General features: G+C 51.3%; 1 protein-coding gene across 1 annotated transcript in view; it reads right to left on the reverse strand.

The window, feature by feature from the left end:
* Positions 1–13,807, reverse strand: part of Eml1 (EMAP like 1) — a 177,355-nt gene extending 163,548 nt beyond the window's left edge. The window contains exon 1 of the mRNA XM_052185097.1: positions 13,452–13,807. Coding sequence (XP_052041057.1) covers positions 13,452–13,479 — 28 coding nt within the window. The 5' untranslated portion in view covers positions 13,480–13,807. The remainder of the gene's footprint in view (positions 1–13,451) is intronic.
* Between the last annotated feature and the right edge of the window lie 6,982 nt (positions 13,808–20,789).

A 20,789-nucleotide genomic window follows, 5' to 3' on the forward strand; every position in this document is an offset into this window, starting at 1 on the left:
AGTCAGAGATTGTTACAAGGCTGGAGATCATCAGTCTTTTGGCCTTCCTCCAATGGCGTGTTCCACCTCAGCTTTGAACCCCAAAAGGCTGAGGCAGATCCCAGACAGTTCATAACGCATGTTTGGAAAGTACAGTGGAGTCAGGCTGAGCTCTCCCCTCAGAGTAAGGAACCTGGAAGGGTATCTGTGGCAACTGTTTCAATACTTGACACTTTTCCACTGGAAAGGTTAAGGTAAGTCTTAGACCATGGTTAGCGCCAATGCAGGACAGCAGAAACATTGTGTCACCAGAGCAGAGCTCACAGCCCCACCTACAATTCCAGCCCTATTTCAAGTGACATCATATAGCTTTAGGGAAGGATTCACAAACATTATGTAAGCTGAAAACTCTGTGTGTGTGTGTGTGTGTGTGTGTGTGTGTGTGTGTGTGTTACATGTGTGTCAGTATCAGATGAACATACATGCAGAGGCCAGAACTAGGTCTCTCATCAAATCACAAGTTCACCATTTCTCCTAGGCTGGTCACCATGCCAACTCCCAGGATCTACCCACAATGTTGCGGTTCCAGGCACACACAGTCAGTCACGCCTGGCTTTTTACATAGGTCCTGGGGATTCAACCTCGAGTCCTCATACTTGAAGAGCAAGTGCTTGTCTCCACTGAGGCATTGCCCCTGCTCTGAAAACTGTTCTTTAAAACAGAACTTCTCTTGCAAGAACTAACGTGTGTTACACTCTGCCCTCTCGTAAGCTGTAAGTTTTTGTTGAAATTTGTTTCAGTAAAATCAGAACAATATTAGGCTCATTGATTGGTTGGATAGTTAGTTAGTTAGTTAGTTAGTTAGTTAGTTAGCTGAAACAGGGTCTTACTCTGCAGCTCAGGCTAACCTCGTCTTTCTGGGCTAGCCTCCCATGCAGGGATGTCAGGCCTGTGACCATACAAGCCAGGAAAGCTGGCCACTGTGGACCCCAACTCGTCCATGGATTGTGTTCAGTTGTGTCTATTGGAGCTACAAAACACTATCCCTAAAGCTTACACAGACCCTCCCCACTTTTCCCTATAGCCATTCCCTTCTGAGCTCCCTGGTTTGACAGGCCTTGGTCTGTTCTGAGCCTCACCCGCCACACTGTCTCTTTAGCACCTTACCAAACGGAACACCAAAAGAGACTTTCGAAACCAGAGAGAAGACACCTCAGCTGGTAAAGAGAGACTCTTGACCACCGCCAGCTAATGTCTCCCCTGGCTATGTTGCTCCTCGCTAGTATTGGAACCAAATCTTTCAGAAATTGATTTTTGTTTTTCTTTTCTCTCTCTTAGACAACGTAACTCTTTTGTCTCACAACTCTGTGACCAGAGGTCTGAGACTGGGGGTGTCTAGTCTCTCCTTGGCTAGTACATGGTTTTCTGCAGTCTTGGTATGCCCTTGGCTCGCTACATGTCTCTGTTCTGATTTCATCTTTTCAACTAAATAAGCAAGCCATGTTACATGTGATTTAATGTGTGTCAATAGGATGCTCTGAAATAAGTTTTCATGCCATTGTGACATGTGGCTGAATCTAGCAATGACCAAACAGACCACCTCATGTAGCTGTCCAATACCGAGAGCCTCACCATCCATCCAACTTTTCGTGTAGGCAGTACACCATCCCTAACAACAGTTGCCTTGTGGCTCACAGATCTCCAATGTACTTTTTTTTAAGATTTATTTATTTATTATAAATAATAAATTACACCGTAGCTATCTTCAGACACCCCAGAAGAGGGAGTCAGATTTTGTTACGGATGGTTATGAGCCACCATGTGGTTTCTGGGATTTGAACTGAGGACTTTTGGAAGAGCAGTCAGGGTTCTTAACCATTGAGCCATCTCTCCAGAACCCTCAAATGTACTTCTTTAGTTTAAGATTCCTTTTCCTTGTCCACATTCCTCTCACCCCTCTCCCTAGTCCCTGCTCCCAGCACCTCTCTCTGCTCCCTGCTCCGGCGGGTTATACTCCATGTCTCCATCTCAATTCTTTCAGGTTCCCGGTGAGAGTGAGGTGACACAAAGTTTGTCTTTTGATGCGAGACTCATTATTATGCTGAGTAACAGGATTCCATTCTACGTTGCCACAGCTGGCTTCTTCCTTCTCACGGCTGACTGACATTCTATTGTAATGTCAGTCATTACATTACATTACTCTGTAGCTCAGGCTAACCTCTTTATCCATTCATCCACCACTGTACACATCACTCTGGGCAAGGATTTCTTTTTTCAATAATATGTCAGAAGCATAAACAGACAAACGGGATTATATCCTGTGAACAAACTGCTGCAGAGCAAAGGAAACAACCTACAAGGCAGAGGCCAACTCCAGGACGGCCTACGATGGTCCACCGTACGGCGCTTGCGGAGCACAGTCGCCCTCTGTGTCCCTGCCTGCTGCAGCTGTGGATCCGACCAACTGGGAAACAGTATCCCAAATAAAATATCATGGTGTGGCTGACATGGTAGGCCTACTGTCTTACTTATTGGACACCTTGTCATTTCTTCCTAAATAGCACAGTGTGGAAGCTTTCACAGACTCTGCACAGTGGCAGGAAGTCTAAGTCACCTAGAGATGACGTGAAGGACTCTGGAGGTTTAGTAAGTCATATGCAAAGACCGCATCATTTTATATAGCAACTTGAGAATCCTTAGATCCCGGTATCCTCAGGGGTTATGGAAGGGTGGCTAAAGAGGAACTACATACATCTAACAGAGGGTTAATATGCAGGACACATAAGAAATTTATGGGACTGGAAGGATGGCTCAGGGGTAAATGTGTACAGTTTTTTAGAGGATCCACATCAGGGAGTTCACAACTACCTGTAACTCCAGCTCCAAGGGATCTGACAACCTTTCTGGCTGCCTTAGGCACCCATGTGTATGTTAATATACACTCAGACACATGCAGAGGAAAGAGGGAAAGGGGGGAAGGGAAGAGTGATCTTAAAAAGAAAGAAATTCAAGCCAAATGTCATGGCTCATGCCTATAATCCCAGCAATGGGGCAAGAAGAGTGCTGTGACTTTGAGGCCAGCCTGGGCTACATGGGGGTTACAGACTAGCCTGAATTACAGTATAGACTCCAGCTTATTAAAAATATTTTTAATTAAATTTAAAAGAACCATGAGGAGTGGTGGTACATCCCTTTTAATCCCAGCACTGGGGAGGCAGAGGCAGGAAACACTCTGTGAATTTAAGGGCACCCTAGTCTACAGAGTGAGTTCCAAGACAGAGCTACATAGTGAGATCTCACCCCCCAAAAAACTAAAAACTAAAAACTAAAAAGATTAAGTTATAAAGAATAGGATCAAAGAAAGTCAGAAACTCAAATACTGAAGAACTGAACAATCCAAATGCAAAGTGAGAAGCCAGACCTGATGTTTCTCAAAATAGGATGTTCAAATGGCCATGAGCTATGTGCAAACACCCTCGGCGCAGAGATCACCAGGGCAATGCAAAGCCACAGTACACCATCACCTCACACCTGTTAGAAGGGCGGGATCAAAGAGAGGAGAGACCCGAGAGAAGGTTTCGTGGGAGAGACACTCTTGACTCACAGGCCCCAAACCCCGAGTTCAGTGTCAAAAGCCCCCGTAAATGAATGGAGAAAACAGACTCAGGTTGTCCTCTGACCCTACACACATACACACACACACACACACACACACACACACACACACACATTATACAAAACATTTTTTAAAATTGAAAGATTACAGAGGAGCCCTCATCCATGGCTGGTGGGAATATGAGCTAGTCCAGCCACTAGGAAAATCAGTATAGTTCTTCAAAAAAGTAAAAATAGACGCACCATCTGATCCAGGCACCTCACTCCTGGGAAAACGGAATCAGTATGTTTCGGGACATCTGCACTCCAGGCAGCGCCGTCAAGACAGCCAAGAGACAGAAGCAGCCTAAGTGTCCGTGAACAGACGAAAGGATATTTTTGTGCTTTTAAGTGCAAATTCACGTCTGTGGAAGAGCAAGATGGCTTGAAAATTCTGGCCCCTCGCTTTGAATGATTGGCATTTTGAAAGTCACGTGACCTACAACGCAACCGTCTGCTAGCCGGGGTTTACACAATGCGCTCTGAGCTTTCCATAATTGAATTGGATTACTGTACAGTTATAAAAATTGTTGAAGGGGGGGAACAACAGGCAATAATTACTACTACTATTCACACAGACAACACCCACTCTCTACCTTCATGTACATCATGTGACATGCTTTAGCCAATGAGATGCCAGCATAGCCATGCTCGTCATTTCTTGTGGGGCCGTATGATTGTCCATGCTGGTGTCTCTGCTCTCCAGACCTGGGTCTATAGGGAAGTATCCCAACAGATGCTTCTGTGTAAGGGACCGGATCTACCTGGACCAGACTGGAATGGGCTTTGCATGAATGAGAACCCTGTACCACTACGAACTACTGCCATTTGTGTTTTCCACAGCAAACAGAGCCTATCAGAACTTCCAGTGTGGTCCGTGAAAGCCAAGAGGCCATTCTCACGAGTGTCAGCCTTGATAGCAAACCGGAAAGAACAAAGGTGTGAGGCACTGCCCAGGTAGCCACTGATAGGTCAAACCTGTCTCAGCCGACTTCCGGTGCTGATTTAGAATGTATAATATCGAGAGGAAAATAGTCTGGGGTTCAAAATGCGAATAACTTTATTTCTTTTTAAAAATACAATAACTAGTCATGAGTTCAAATCCCAGCAGCCACATGGTGGCTCACAACCATCTGTAATGAAAAACAAATATATATATATATATATGAACCTTGTGTGATAACTCAAGGGACAAAGGCGCTTGCTGCCCAGCTGACGGGCTGAGTTTCATCTCCAGAGCCTATATGGTAGAAGAAGGGAACTGACTCCTTTATATTGTCTCTTGACCACAGGTATGTGTGTGTGTGCATGTGCATGTGCACACACACACATACATGCACACACGCACACATGCACACGCATAGTGAAAAAAAAAGTTGCTTCAGTGGGTAAAGCTGCTTCCTCCGAGCCTGATGAACTGAGAGTAACGCCTGGACCCACATGGTGGAGGGAGATAACAAGCAGTCTTCTCATCACCACACGTACACATGGCACACACCCAAACTAGGCACATACATGCATATACACGCAAACTGAATAAACAAGATATAATAAGTTAAAACAAATAAAACATCTTGCTCTCTCAACCAAGTTCAATTCCACTTGACCCCAAATTCCCATTTTGAATGTCTAACAGCTTCCTGCGTGCTTACCCTGTGTTTCTTCCTGTGAACAGGAAGTCCTCGTGGGTTCTGGAGGCACTGGAGCAGGGCTCAAGCAATGGCAATTCATCCACATGTCGCTCAGAGCTAGGATCACGTGTGAGGACCACCCTGAGCCTGGATGAGCCCTGCACACGCAGGGGGCACACGCACACAGTCATGTGTGGCTAGCCTGAGGGATTTAGGGCCAGTAAGTGTCAAATAGATAACTTCCCTGAATCCAGAAAGGGAGGAGGCCTACGCCGGAACGCAGGATAAGGAGGGCTCCAGTTGTACCCAGACACCCAATACCTCAGCACTCCAGCAAGTGGCACAAGGCATAGGAAGGTAGAGAGGTGCTCCAATGTGTAGTGCGCTTACAGCTGCGAATCTAAGGGAAGGGTCCCTGAAGAAGGCGGATCCTCCTCCCGTGTCTGTGATAGCCTGGTTTGAACCGGAAGGGGAGAGTGTGGTGGGACCTGTTAGAGTGAGCACCCTGGGAACAGTTCACAGGACCATTGCTGGTCTTTCTTTCTGTGGAGACTGTAAGCTTGAAGTGTGACATAAATCATGATAAAAAACAGCAATGAGAGAACCCATCCAGGACTTGTCCTTGTAACCACTCTGTCCCATGTCCACCCTCTCCCAGGAGGCAGCACGATGATGCTCAGGCTAACCCCTTCATGCCAGCTATATCTTGAGCTATATCACCATGACTGCAGTGATGCTTTAAAGGGAGACACATCCTCCCTCCTGCCTCTCCCAAACTCGTTCATAGGGAAGTGACCGGCATCATTTCATGGGATTCCCTACAACGTTCCAGTGTCACAGTGTCACCTCCATCTCACAGCTGAGACTAACATGTTCTGCCAGGGCAAGGGAGGTAGACAGGGAGAGGTAGAGGGAAGGGAAACTGAGGTCAGGATGTGATGAATGAGAGAAGAAAAAGGGGAAGGAGAAGGGGGACAAGGAGAAGAGGAAGAAGAGGAGGAAGAAGAGGAAGAAGAGGAAGAAGAGGAGGAGGAGAAAGAGAAAGAAGAGGAGGAACAGGAGGAGGAGAAAGAGGAAGAGAAAGAGGAGGAGAAGGAGGAAGAGGAAGATAAGGAGGAAGAGGAAAGTGAGACAAAGAAGGAGAAGGAAGAGGGGGAAGAAGAGAAGGAAGAGGAGGAGAAGGAGGAAGAGGAGGAAGAGGAGAAGGAGGAGAAGGAGGAGAAGGTTGAAGTTCTCCACCTCCTGACCTCTCGAGTCTTTCTGCAGGGCCTCTGTGCACTGCCCCTCCTGGCTCCAGCATCCTCCATGACTCCCTTCTGCCTACAGAATGAAGTCTGACTGCAGTTACCTGACTAGGCAGGGGCATCGGAAGTCATCAAACCCAGGAGGCACGCAGCCTGAATCAGAGTCTCAGGGCCCAGAGAGCCCTCAAAGAGCAGTGTCCCAGACAGATTTGTGGTTTGCATCTTGAGTGTCCCTTAGAGAGGCATGGTCTAGAGATATTAGGACCCTATCCCCCCCCCCATATCTCCCTCTGCTTCCTGTGTTCACACCATAATGTCCTGCCTGCCACAGACCCGGAGCCACAATTCCAAGTGACCGTATACTGACATCCTACAATGAAGCCGAAATGGCCCTTTCCTCTTTGTGATGTGGCAGTCTTGGGACTTTGCCACTGTCTCAGAAAGCAAATGAACAGAGTGTGTGGACATCTCCTCCAGAGATTCTGACCAGGCTCTGAAGCGAAGTATCAATCCTTCAGTCAGCAGCCACAGAGGAGGACAGGACCCAGGCTTCTTTCCTGTCTCTAAGCTGTGTGAACACAGAGATCACGTCCCTGTGTAAAGCCCAACCAACTCTGCTTTTGAAGAAACTCCACTTTATGTGAGATGGGGGTGGGGAGGGGGCACTAAGCTCCAATTCCAGAGAGAAAACCACAAAGTCCATCTGATCAAACATCCCAATATCAAGGTGCATAGAGATAACCTGAGACATCCTGCAGGGAATAGATAACTTAGCCATCCTGTTTGTCAGGTGGTTTTGCCCCCATGTTCAGTTCCTGAAGATCATGCCAGAATTGCAGTTTTTAGAATATTAACTTGCTGACTAGTACAGAAACTCCCCAAGCTTGCTGTAACCACAATAAATAGCCTGCACCCCTAGACTCAGGCTCTCACTCTGACTGCTGTGAGAAGGATCGTGAGAGTCCTTGAGAACAAATAAAGACCCTTATGTGTTTACACCGCAAATGGTGCCTCGGTTGTCCTTGGGGTCCCTGCAGCTTGGGCATAACACCTCCTCTTGCTGTCGTGGGCCCAGCTCATGCGTCTTGAGATGCACAAGGCAGGGAGGTTGACTCAGATCCCCAGAGCAACCCAGGCTAGCCCAGCCCTTTTCTAGAGCCAGTGGCCTGAAGTCCTCTTGAAGGCCTCCTCTATGTCCCAGGGTCACTCCTGGGTCCTCTCTGCCCCTTTCAGTGTCTGCCTACCCGGAATCCAGGGCAGAGACAGCTGGCAGACCTGTCCTCCAAGGTCTGCACAGCTGCCCTGTTGAGGAGCCTCCAGGGAGAAACTCAAGTGGAGTGGGGTTGGCCAGGGGAAGGAAGGAAGGAGGTGGAGACTGTCTTAGTGCCTGCTTAGGGACCCAACATGAGGCCTTGGGAGAAAGAAATCAGGTCTCTCGTGTGCCTGGAGGAACCACATAAGCTGTGGATGGCTCCCTGATGTCTTCGGGCCCTATTCTTAGGGCAATGCCTCTGAATTGAGGCAGAGAGACAAGTACTTTGAGAGATAAGTGTCCGGAGAGCCTACGAGCATGTCAGTGTCAGGGCCTTCTCAGAGGAAGCTCGGCAGAGTCGTACGAAGGCAGTCGACATTGCTAGAACAACCCTCCCCCAATGACAGTATCAAGAACAGCCATCTCTCAAGGGACAAGTGGAGTGGCTGCCCTGGAACTGGCAGGCGTCACACAGCAGGAAATAGAAAGTCACACAAGAACCAGGTACACACTCAGTTACTGTCCCACACACACTCAGTTACTGTCCCCACACACACTCAGTTACTGTCTCCATATACTCAGTTAATGTCCCCACACACACTCAGTTACTGTCCCCACACACACTCAGTTACTGTCCCCACACACACTCAATTACTGTCCCCACATACACTCAGTTACTATCCCCATACACACTCAGTTACTGTCCCCATACACACTCAGTTACTGTCCCCATACACTCAGTTACTGTCCCCACACACACTCAGTTACTGTCCCCACACACGCTCAGTTACTGTCCCTACACCCAGTTACTGTCCCCACACCCAGTTACTGTCCCCATACACTCAGTTAATGTCCCCATACACTCAGTTACTGTCCCCACACACACTCAGTTACTGTCCCCACACACACTCAGTTACTGTCCCTACACCCAGTTACTGTCCCCACACCCAGTTACTGTCTCCATACACTCAGTTACTGTCTCCATACACTCAGTTAATGTCCCCATACACTCAGTTACTGTCCCCACACACACTCAGTTACTGTCCCCACACACACTCAGTTACTGTCCCCACACACTCAGTTACTGTCCCCACACACACTCAGTTACTGTCCCTACACCCAGTTACTATCCCCACACCCAGTTACTGTCCCCATACACCAAGTTACTGTCCCCACACACACTCAGTTACTGTCCCCACACACACTCAGTTACTGTCCCTACACCCAGTTACTGTCCCCACACCCAATTACTGTCTCCATACACTCAGTTAATGTCCCCATACACTCAGTTACTGTCCCCACACACACTCAGTTACTGTCCCCACACACACTCAGTTACTGTCCCCACACACTCAGTTACTGTCCCCACACACACTCAGTTACTGTCCCCACACACACTCAATTACTGTCCCCACATACACTCAGTTACTATCCCCATACACACTCAGTTACTGTCCCCATACACACTCAGTTACTGTCCCCATACACTCAGTTACTGTCCCCACACACACTCAGTTACTGTCCCCACACACGCTCAGTTACTGTCCCTACACCCAGTTACTGTCCCCACACCCAGTTACTGTCCCCATACACTCAGTTAATGTCCCCATACACTCAGTTACTGTCCCCACACACACTCAGTTACTGTCCCCACACACACTCAGTTACTGTCCCTACACCCAGTTACTGTCCCCACACCCAGTTACTGTCTCCATACACTCAGTTACTGTCTCCATACACTCAGTTAATGTCCCCATACACTCAGTTACTGTCCCCACACACACTCAGTTACTGTCCCCACACACACTCAGTTACTGTCCCCACACACTCAGTTACTGTCCCCACACACACTCAGTTACTGTCCCTACACCCAGTTACTATCCCCACACCCAGTTACTGTCCCCATACACCAAGTTACTGTCCCCACACACACTCAGTTACTGTCCCCACACACACTCAGTTACTGTCCCTACACCCAGTTACTGTCCCCACACCCAATTACTGTCTCCATACACTCAGTTAATGTCCCCATACACTCAGTTACTGTCCCCACACACACTCAGTTACTGTCCCCACACACACTCAGTTACTGTCCCCACACACTCAGTTACTGTCCCCACACACACTCAGTTACTGTCCCTACACCCAGTTACTGTCCCCACACCCAGTTACTGTCCCCATACACCCAGTTACTGTCCCCATACACTCAGTTACTGTCCCCACACACACTCAGTTACTGTCCCCACACACACTCAGTTACTGTCCCCACACACACTCAGTTACTGTCCCTACACCCAGTTACTGTCCCCACACCCAGTTACTGTCCCCATACACCCAGTTACTGTCCCCATACACTCAGTTACTGTCCCCACACACACTCAGTTACTGTCCCCACACACTCAGTTACTGTCCCCACACACACTCAGTTACTATCCCCACACACTCAATTACTGTCCCCACACACTCAGTTACTGTCCCCACACACTCAATTACTGTCCCCACACACTCAGTTACTGTCCCCACACACTCAGTTACTGTCCCCCCATACTCAGTTACCATCCCCCCACACACTCAATTTCTGCCCCACTCAGTTTCTGCCCCACCACCACATACAGAGTCCTCCCCCCCATCCCCACCCCCACCCCCACCCCCAGCCATGTTCTCTAACAGGACCAATGTTCACCCCTTAGGTAAGTGACTTGCCCAAGGCCACAGACCAGTGAGTGGGAGCAGGGATTTGAACCCTTGGTTGGGCCACCTTCTCTGCTCTCTGACAATGTAGCATCCTGTCCTTCTGGCTCAGACTTGATTGGTTACTTTGTTTCCCCTACAGAGACACTGACAGCCCAGAGGCCTGCTTGCTCCTCCCACGGGAAGGGACTGAATGTTATAAAGAACGTTGGGAAGTATGGCAGAGTCCCTCAGGGGCCTGTATGTCCAGAGGTGCTAAGCGCAGACCCAATGAAAAATAGGGTAAGTCTCCATTTTACCACTAATAAAACTAAGCCTTTGTCTGGTGACACCCAAACATCCAAGTCTTCCTTGCACCCGAGGAGTAAAACCTAGTCTAATACACTGGCACTGAAGAAGCTGTGCTGTCCAGCTGTGGGCCCAGCAGCTCCTGCTATAAATACAATGCTGACTCCTGGGTAACCTTAAGCCTCCTGTAGGCTTGCCCGCCCAGGCCTAAGGCCATAAATCCCAGAGCCTACACCGCCTGCTGTGCTCCCCTCTTGACGGAATTTTCCCAGATGCCCTAACAAGGTACCACATTTTTTTTACAGGCTCCAGATGATTGGAGGCAGTGTTGAGCTACCTGGCTATCTCTGAAAAAGAGGGTGTGGCTGAAGGCCAGACAACACTCCTGGAATAAAGGGCCTAGCCTGGGTACCTAGCACAGATAACAGGGGTGCTGGGTCCAGCCTCTGCTAGACCCTATACCAATCAATGACCTTGGGCATGTCATCTGCCTCCTGGACTTCAGTTCCTGAACAATGGAGCCATGTCACTTGCTAGTAAATGGTGTGTCCAAAATGCCCAGGACTAGGAAGGTGTCTTCTCTCGGGTCCCTTTGCTGCATTCTCTGCCCCTCACACTGTTAACAGCGACTGCCACCCTTTCAATGGTTCTACACGGTCTGGGCTCTTTTATTCTCACTGCGGTGCGAAGAACAGAGTCCCTTCGCTGGCGAGCAGCAGCGCCCTAGGGCTCACAAGCCTCCAGAATGTTTACACTGTTTTTACAGGCCCGGAGACCTGTTAGGGACAACAGGGAGATTCTGCTGAGCTTCCGGGGTCTGTTGCTGGAGGCAGGAGTCCCAGAGAAACCTGAATGTCTGGAGATGAATTCAAGGTGACTTCCGAACAGAGAGAGAGCCTCTTCCACTGCAGGCTGCAACCTTTGTCCAATTTGTTGTTTGGGAAAAGATTTCTTTTATTTTTTTTCCTGTTTTGTTCCCTATTGTTTCTGGGGTTTTGTTTGGCTTTTTGGTTTTCTGGGTATTTTAGTTTTTTGTTTGTTTTGTTTTGTTTTGTTTTGAGACGTGATCTCTCTGTGTAGCTGAGGCTGGCATAAAGCTTGAAATCTTCCTGTCTCAGCCTCCTCAGCAGGACCTGTTTATATTCTCACATGAGGCTCTGTGTCAGACCCATATAAGGAAGAGAAAAACCACTGCACTGCATTTTACAGCCAGGACAAGGATGCCAGGAGCTTGCGCCTTGACGGGGCCTCTTGTCAGAGCTGAGCCAGAAAAAAAGCAAACCAGTGTTGTCCCCACACCGGCTGCCCAGCCCAGTGCCCTCTCCTAGACAAGGAAGAGACAGGATAAGTCCCCTCCTGTCCCAGGCTTAGCATACCATGGACACTTGGTGCCATACCACTAGCCTGGCAGACTAAATATTGTCTTAGCCTTCCTGAAATACTCTACCTACGGATGGCTTTACAGACTGCTAAAACTAGAGCTCTGTCCCTGGTGCAGGGAGAGAGCTATTCCGGGTTTGTGTCAGGTGTGGGGCCAGGCCAGCCAGAGACTGCCGCTGGCAGCCCCCCAGGCACCGGTGGCCTCCACAGCCACAGGAGCAATACCGGGCAGCAGCTCTGCTGGCGCCCAGTGGAAGCAGGCGAGGTCAGCCTGCTTTTGTCCGTGTCTCCCTCCTGACACACAGGCACACGCAGAGCCAGGCCTGGAGTGTCCATCAGATATCACAGGGCCTCCTGGGACAGCCTGGCATGCCCGCGAATGCCTAAGAATCACCAAGGTGAGGAGGTTTGAGGAGAAAGACCCCATGGGTCAGAGCTGAGCCATGCCTTACCCAGGACGCTGAGGGGAGATGCCCAAACCTCGCTCCAGAGCATCTGCCCGCGGTACCCACTCACCCTGTCTCAGAGGAACCACTGCCCTCATGATACTCTGACACCAGCAGGCACTTCCGTACATTATCACAATTTTCACAAACCATACGGCAGGTGTGTAACCACATCTATTCCCATTGTCACCTACAGACACTGAAGCTCAGAGTCATTAAACCACTTGATCGAGACCATAGGTAGCCTGAACCACTTCCTCCAGAGCCCCATGGTAAACACTGAGTATGTCATTCTTAGCTTCTGCTATTTGAGGTAGCTAATCCCCATGCATGTCAGGGCATAAGGGCAGGCCCTGGATTCTGACTGCATCTCCTCTCACTGGTATTCCCAGCCACCTCCAGCCCAGGAGAAATCCCTAAGAGCTGATCTCAAGCTGGTGGAGTGATCAGAACATCCCAGTGGGCTCAGGATCCCGGGAAACTTCCCAGGACCTACGAGATCCTCCCAGCTTAATATTTACAGTTCTTCCATTGCATACGGTGTCAAAGACCATGCACCCTGCACCCACTTTGAAGCTCAGCCCCACAGCTTGATCCCTGAATCCTGTGGTCAGCCCTGCCCCTTCTCTAGGCTGACAGCCCAAGGATTTGTTAGAGGTACGGCTTCCTGCTAAAGCCTACTAGGAAATCAGGGGGTGCGGCCAGGACTGAGCTTTGAAACTCAAACTGCCTCTGCTGGGCTGCAGCTCCCACAAGTCAAGCTATGAGGAAGGGGTCCCCACTTCACTGCCGCCTGCAGCCAGTGGGGGGCCGGGTGCCCTTGGTGACCGGAGGCCTTGCCTTTGCAACCGGAGCCATGGCCGGTAAATATAGCACTGCCACTCACCAGCTGAGGGGCCCTCGCCGTCCGACATGGTGGGGGAGATGGGCAGCCAGCTGGCCACCAGCCTGTGGAGACACTCAGAGCCCTCAACAGCCGTCACCCACCCAGCCTGGCTTGGGACTGCTCCGTGTCCAGCCCCTAGGCAGTGTCCTGCCTCGCCAGCCTGGCCACCCCCCCATGTTGGGCTGGGCAGATAAGCGCGTGTTCCCAGTGCCAGGAACCTGTGCGATTGGTGGATAATTCTAGGCACTGCCCTCCTCTGCCTGGGGCCTCTCCTCAGCAGCCCCAGAATATTGCCTGAGAAGCTGCTGCACCCCTGGGTGCTGGACCAGTCCCTGGAAAGCCAGCTCTGGAGACTACGGAGTGGCTCTCCCCTCTCTCCCGGTATCTAGTCCCACCCACTGAGCCAGGACCATTTATGGGCATTTAATGAAGGAGAATACCAAGGGCCCTGCCAGTGAGTGTGTGCTGGGACCTGGAGGCACGCAGAGCACAGCCACCCACACTTCAGTTCACTCAGCTTTCCGGCAGCCACATCAGGTCCATGTCACAGACAGGGTTAAGTGACCCTGAAGGGAGACCAGCCCTCTCTGGGGTGTAACCGGGATCTGGAGCCAGGCTGTCTGTCTCCAAGGCATAGGAAGCCTGGCCTTTGTTTAGCCAAGAGCACCCACACTTCTGGACACGCACACATGGGGTGCTTTCTGCTCTACACACGTGTCGGGGAGCTGTGTGAAGAGAGGGGCTCCTGGCAGGAAGTAAGGCGACTTCTGTGCTCACACGGGAAACATAAGATTGAGAGGACGCCCTGCTACAAGCATTTAGTATGTGCTTGCTATATGCTTGACTAAGAGTCAACTCAGTCCCCTCCTGGTTCCCAATAGATAGGAGGCGGTTCTGGTGTAGGGCCATGGCTTCCAGAGGTATCACCCAGTGTTGGGCTCCCTGCCCGACCCCCTGCCCCGGGACTGGGGGGCATCCCAGTTGTGAATTATATGAAGTGAAGCAGCTTAAAGAAACAAGGGTCTCAATCAGAGAGATCAAGAATGCTCTCATGCTTTCCCTGAAAGAGTTGTTTGGCTATAGCATCCATTCAGGAATGTGACCCAGCAGATACAAAGGAAGAAGCAGCAGTCCCTGGCAGGGGGGGGGGGGGCAGGGGTCCCCAGCACAGGCTGAAGGGGATGGCACTGTCCAGGCAGGAAGTATATTTTCCTGCAGAGGAAAGCATTCAAGGCAGGAGAAGCCAGGCAAGTTTCCTGGAGGAGGAGGCAGATACTGCTACTGAGGGCCAATGTGCCTCAAAAAAAAAATAAATAAATAAAATAAAATCAAAAGTTCTGAGCCCTCCTGGCAAGTCTTGCATGGGCACTGAGGCCTTTTCTAACTCAAAGACCACAGAGAGGTGGGATCACAAAGTTTCAAAGGAAGTCACATCTCCCCTCACCCAGCACTGGCCCACGGGCCAGCAAAGACTAGCAAAGGAATTCAAAACTGCAAAAGGCCCCTCTGGTCTGGTCCATGCTGTGCCCTGTGCTAGGCAATTTCTCTCTGTCCTCCTCTTCCTCTTCTTCCTCCTCCTCGTCTTTCTCCTCTTCTTCTTCATCCTCCTCTTCTTCCTTTTCCTCTTCCTTCACCCCTTTTCCTCCTCTTCCTCCTTCTCCCCTTCCTCCCCTTTCCTCCTCCTCTTCCTCCTCCTCTTCCTTCACACTTTCTCCTTCTTCTCCTCCCCTTTCCTCTTCCTCCTCCTCTTCTTCCTTCTCCCCTTCCTTCCCTCTCCTCCTTCTTTTCCTTCTCTTCCTCCTCCTCTTCTTTCTCCTCCTCCTCTTCCTTCACACTTTCTCCTTCTTCTTCTCCTCCTCCCCTCTCGTCTTCCTCCTCCTCTTACTGTCTTAAGGCATCTCAGGGGTCCCTGCACTGTGCCGTCACCGCCCCTGCCCCTGCCCTGCCCCTGCCGGGGTCCCTGCCTGGTCCTCACTGTTGCGTGGATGGGTAGTGATCTCATCACCGTTGGGAGGGTGCAAGGCTGGGCTGGACGGCCCAGCTAGATATACAAAGGAAGTTCAAAGGTCAGGAGGGGCTGGAGTAAATGCTGCTGGAGTCCCTCGGGGACGACTAGCCACCGTGTTTGCCTGGCATATACCCAGTTTTACCCTTGAATGTCCTGCCTGCGTCCTGTGAATGTCCTCAGTCCCAGCAACAAACGACCTTACTGTGTCCTTCCCAACTAAGGCTTTAATTCTAAGGATCAAAGGAGAGGCAAAGCGGAACCCCTGGGACTGTCTCTAGAGCCCTGGGGTCTCCGTCTCCTCCACCCTATGTCTTCTCCTTCCTCAGCTCAGACAGAAACACGTAGTGCCTGCAGTGTCAGGTGCTGAGGGGAAGTCAGAGCTGGGGCTGTGGGGCAGCCGAGTAGGAGGAATCCCACCTTGGGGTGTGGAGGTTTGAATGCCCCCCACATAGGCTGTTCGAATACTTAGTCCGCACTTGTTGGGAAGGATTAGTAGCCTGGCCTTATGGGACGAGGTGTGGCACAGAGGGTGGGCTCTACGGTTTCTGAAAGCAACACCATTCCCAGTTAGCCCTCTTGTCTTGTGCATCAGTGTGACACGTGTCCGCTCCAGCGCCACGCCTGCCTGCCTTCTGCCATGTTCCCTGGCATGAGGGTCATGGACTCTCACCCTCTGCAACCGTGAACCCCAAATTAAATGCTATTTTTTTTATGAGCACTTTGGTCATGGTGATTTGTCACAGCAATAGAAAGGTAAGGAAGACAGAGGGTAAGGGCCATGGGAATTAATAGTACCGGGTGTCAGGTATGTGCATGTCCTAGTGTGGGCACGTGATGGGGCTTGGGGAGAAGGCTCCACAGACATGCTCACTTTTAGCCCTGGTGGGAAGACTTCAGGACCAGGGCGGGAAGGAGAGCCTGGTGGCACACGAACCAGGTCAGATACCAGCTCTGCAAGGGCCTCCCAATCACTGACAGGGCTGGGCGCAGCCTCCATATGCTCTCTGGCGCACAGGGGCTGCCAAAGGAGACTTCGGCCTCCTTCCCTGGAGCCGTCACTATGACTGGCTCTGCATCCCACCCAGAGGGACAGCCCGGTGTCAGCTCCTGTGTGCAGGCCACTTCCCCTTCCTGTCCTTGGCCCCAAGTCCCTTCCTGTTCTCTTTATTGTGAGAACATGTGTTAGGAGATAAAAACAACTTGAGTCTCTTGCCTTTAAGGTCAATAGCAACACGAGAGCCCACTGCATGTATGAGAATCTGTGAGCAGGTGGCGGCTGTGCACGTGTGTATACGTGTGTTTGGTAGTGGGCATATATGGCATGTATGTCATGATATAGATAAGTGCTCTCATGTGATTATGTATACATGTACATACATGTATGATATATGTATATGCATGTAAGGCAAGTATTTGCACATATGCAGTAGGACTTCTACCAGTTCATGCCGAAGTTGACTAATTAAAAATAAGGTTTGAGGGCTGGAGAGATGGCTTAGCAGGTAGGAGCACTGACTGCTCTTCCAAAGGTCATGAGTTCAAATCCCAGCATCCACATGGTGGTTCACAACCATCCCTAAAGAGATCTGACTCCCTCTTCCGGTGTCTGAAGACAGCTACAGTGTACTTACATATAATAAATAAATAAATAAATATTTAAAAAAATAAGGTTTGAAAAAAATTAAAGTTACAGGTGGGATGAGAGATGTCAGCCGAGTTGGGACCTTTTCGAGAGAATGGGGTATAAAGGCCACACATTACTGGACATCAGCGGGGCCCAGCCCTGGGCCTAGAGTCAGGGTGACAGGATCAGAGAGGATCTTCCTGCTGCCCTCTCTCCCTCTGCTGGAACCCACATTTCCATGGGTCATCTGGCCTGGCCAGGCCTTGGGAGTCCAGAGTCTCCTTTCTAGAGACATGCTTCTCCCTTGATTTGGGGAGGGAGAATACCCAGCCTCCCCCCGCACCTTAGCACGCGGGAACTACAAACTGGCCCATGTCTGCTCCCAGCAGAACTTCCTGAGCAGGTGGCTTTGTGGAGGAGCCCTGGCCTCTGTATGTGGGCTACGGGCTGAACGTAGAAGGAGGGCCACCGGCTAAGACCTAACCCAGGCGGCGATTACCATGGGTTCCACCAACTCCGATTCAAACAGACACCTCCTCCAGATAGGATAAGGTCAGACATACCCAGCTGCACACAGCCTGAGATACACACACACACACACACACACACACACACACACACGCCTGTGTGCTCCAGTGCAGTTCTGGAAATTCTCACCCCAGCTCCTCTGGCCCAGCCCCAGGTACAAGTAAAACACTCCCTGGGCAGCCTCCAGGCTCCAGGCCAGGAGAGAGGCCAAGCAGGCCAGTCTGGCTGCTCCAGTGTCCCTGGTGGGAGGAGGCAACCTGTGGCCCCTCGGGTCAAAGCCCTCACATATGGTTTAGGGACCTAGGAACTCTACCTTGTGCTGAAAACAGAAAGAGGCTCATGGGAAGGCTTCCTGTCCTGGACAAGGCTCCTGGGTGCTGAGGCCCCTGCCCTGCCTTGGAACCTGTGACAGGGAAAGCCCCCTTAGGATGTGTCTATTGAACTGGGACCTCATGCACATTCCAGGGAAGTTGAACCCAAACATGCCAATGTTGGTGGCTGCCTCTTGAGACCCTTTAAGAGTGGATCGATCACGCCAGCTCCCAAGCAGACAGAGGGGCTATCCCTGCAGGAGGCATGCTGGGGATTCTTGCTGTCAGGGATAAGGTGTGGGTTCCCATCCACCAAGGCTGTCTCTACTAATGCCTTCCCTGGGGTCTCTCACTCAGAGACAGACCCTTACCCTGCAACTAGGGCCAGCAAAGGTCTTGGCCACAGACTCTGCTCAGGCTAACCCCAGCCATGGACTAAGGAGGGAGTGAAAACAGAGATGGGTCCTGTGACTCACACCTCATCCCAGCCAGGAAAGATCCTGGAACCTGGCTGGCCAGCTGAACATAATCCTCCTGTCGTAGCTCTCCCCGACTCTTACCCATGCCCTTGGAACTGCTGGGAACTGAACGCAGCAAGGCAGGTGCTTCCCAGAGAGCCAGCACCCAGTGGAATCCCTAACCTCTTCTTGGACTCTACCTTTGGAGGATCAGAACCCGCACCTTACCCCTGACAGTGAGAATTCCCAGAATTCCTCCTATAGAGGTAACCCCTCTATCTGCTTGGGAGCTGGAGTGACCCGCTATTAAAGGGACTCAAGTCTAGAGGAAGGAGGAATATAAACCGCCTACCCAAGACTGGACGCTTCCTGCCAGGGGACAGTACAGATTCAGAGTCCACATCCTCCCTACATTCTTGGGTCCAAGTTTACAAGGAAGGAACTGCCACCATTGCCTAGAGGCAGGCAGGCAGGGAGATAGCAACCCTCCAGAGTCCCTAGAGACAGCATCACAGGTAGCATGAGATAGCCTGCACCCAGCTTCCTCCCTTTGTGCATTTCTAACCATCGACTCCCATCTGTGGTCTGTGAGTTCTACTTGGTTCTTGACATAAGGTTTCACCCGCCTAGCATCCGACAGTCCAGTCCAGGTCCATCTCTAGGAAAGGTATTGAAAATCGAGGGCTGGGTTGTTGGCCAGCAAGAGCCTGCTCAGGTGCCTCCCAGCAACGTGTGGAAGGTGCAGAGTACCCTGGCCCAGCGGATCAACAGGCCATTCCAGAGCTGCTCCAGAGTGGCCCCATGTGGTTCCTGTGGGGACTGCAGGTCTTTGCTAAGCCTGCCTTCCCCTCCAAGGAGCAAGCTATGGAGATGTTAGGAATGGCCAGCTGAAAGGGGTTCCCAGGCTCTGTGCCACCCTCCACCCCATTCATGACCACTCCTAACTGCTCCACCAGCCCAGAGAAGGGGGTGCCGTTATCCGCCCTCCCTTTTGGATGAGGAAACTAAAATTCAAGCTGCAAAGCCAGGGAGAGGTGAGGTCAGGATTTGACCTCTGCTGGCACCTGAGAGCCCCGGCCCTCTCAGGGAGTGTGGTTCATGAGGTCTAGGCAGGGCACCAACCCTACAGGAGCTGGCCAAGGGTCCTCCTGTCCTTTCTCTCTCTCTCTCTCTCTCTCTCTCTCTCTCTCTCTCTCTCTCTCTCTCTCTCTCTCTCTCTCTCCATCATTTAGGTTCTAGCACAGAGCTCTGACTCAGGCCTGCAATGACAGGCCACCAGGTATGACGGTCCATGAGTGAGTCCTAATTCCATCACGACCGTGACCTTGACTTTTTCATGTCCTGTCTCCTGGGAGGATTTGAGGCAGGAAGGAGGTGAGACCCAGGCTCAGCCATTACCAGGCCAAGCCAGAGAGAATGCTAACGTCAGCAATTGGACATTTATCCTCCATAGCCCAGGTTGTACCCTTACAGCACAGAGGCACGATGACCCTCGGTCCTTCGGGGTGGGTGCTGAGGGAGAGCTCTCCTGTGGGGTCAGGCCCAGCTGTGGCAGAAAAGTGGGGGGAGGTGGCTGGTGAGCTTCAGAGGTGTCTCGGGTGGGTGTGGGAGTCAGAGCAGGGCAGAAGCAGGACAGGGCTGAGGACAACATGAGAGGCAGTGTCCTGCAAAGCGGCTGTGCAAAAGGGCTGCTGGGGCACTGACATGTCATGGGTGGCTTTGCCTGGGCCAAGCACACCAGAGAGAGTCAGGAGGGAGCACAGCAGGAACCCAGCCTGTAGTTCCAGAGGCATCCCTACCCTTGCCCAGAAGTCGTGACCAAAGCTCTTGTACAAGACAACCTGGGCTGGGGCAGGGACAGGCCAGGAACCCAGGCACAAGCTCCCCCATTCTCAGCTGCACCCCAGGCCCCAGCCGTGCAGAGCAAATCACCCCATTCCCTAAGCTTTGACATCATCCATTCCTTAGGAAATTCAAGACTGCCCAGGACCAAGGGAGACAATGTCTACTGAAGGTTCTCACAGCTCTACCAGTCCCCTGCTGTGGAGAAGGGGTCTTGCTGGAGAAGAGAAGTTTGTTTCTGACTCAGGCTCCCAGTGGGGAAGGAGGAGCTGGGACCATGATCCCTGGCCTGGCCCCAGAGCACACGGCCTCCCAGGGCTCCCTCTACTGTAAGATCTGATGTGGCCCTGACCCCAGGGCCACCATGAGCGTCCTCTGACAAGGTCATTGTGTACAACACAGTGCCCACAGGTGTGGGCAGGTGTGAGACAGTTATGGGTGCCCAGGTCACACACACACATACAACCATACACCATACACCAAACACACACACACACCTCAAATCAAGTTCTCAATGCCAGGACCTCTCCTGTAATTCCAGAGCTACATGGCACCCTGCTGCAGAGA

The sequence above is a fragment of the Apodemus sylvaticus genome, chromosome 6 (genome assembly GCF_947179515.1).
Source record: "Apodemus sylvaticus chromosome 6, mApoSyl1.1, whole genome shotgun sequence".
Lineage (NCBI taxonomy): Eukaryota > Metazoa > Chordata > Mammalia > Rodentia > Muridae > Apodemus > Apodemus sylvaticus.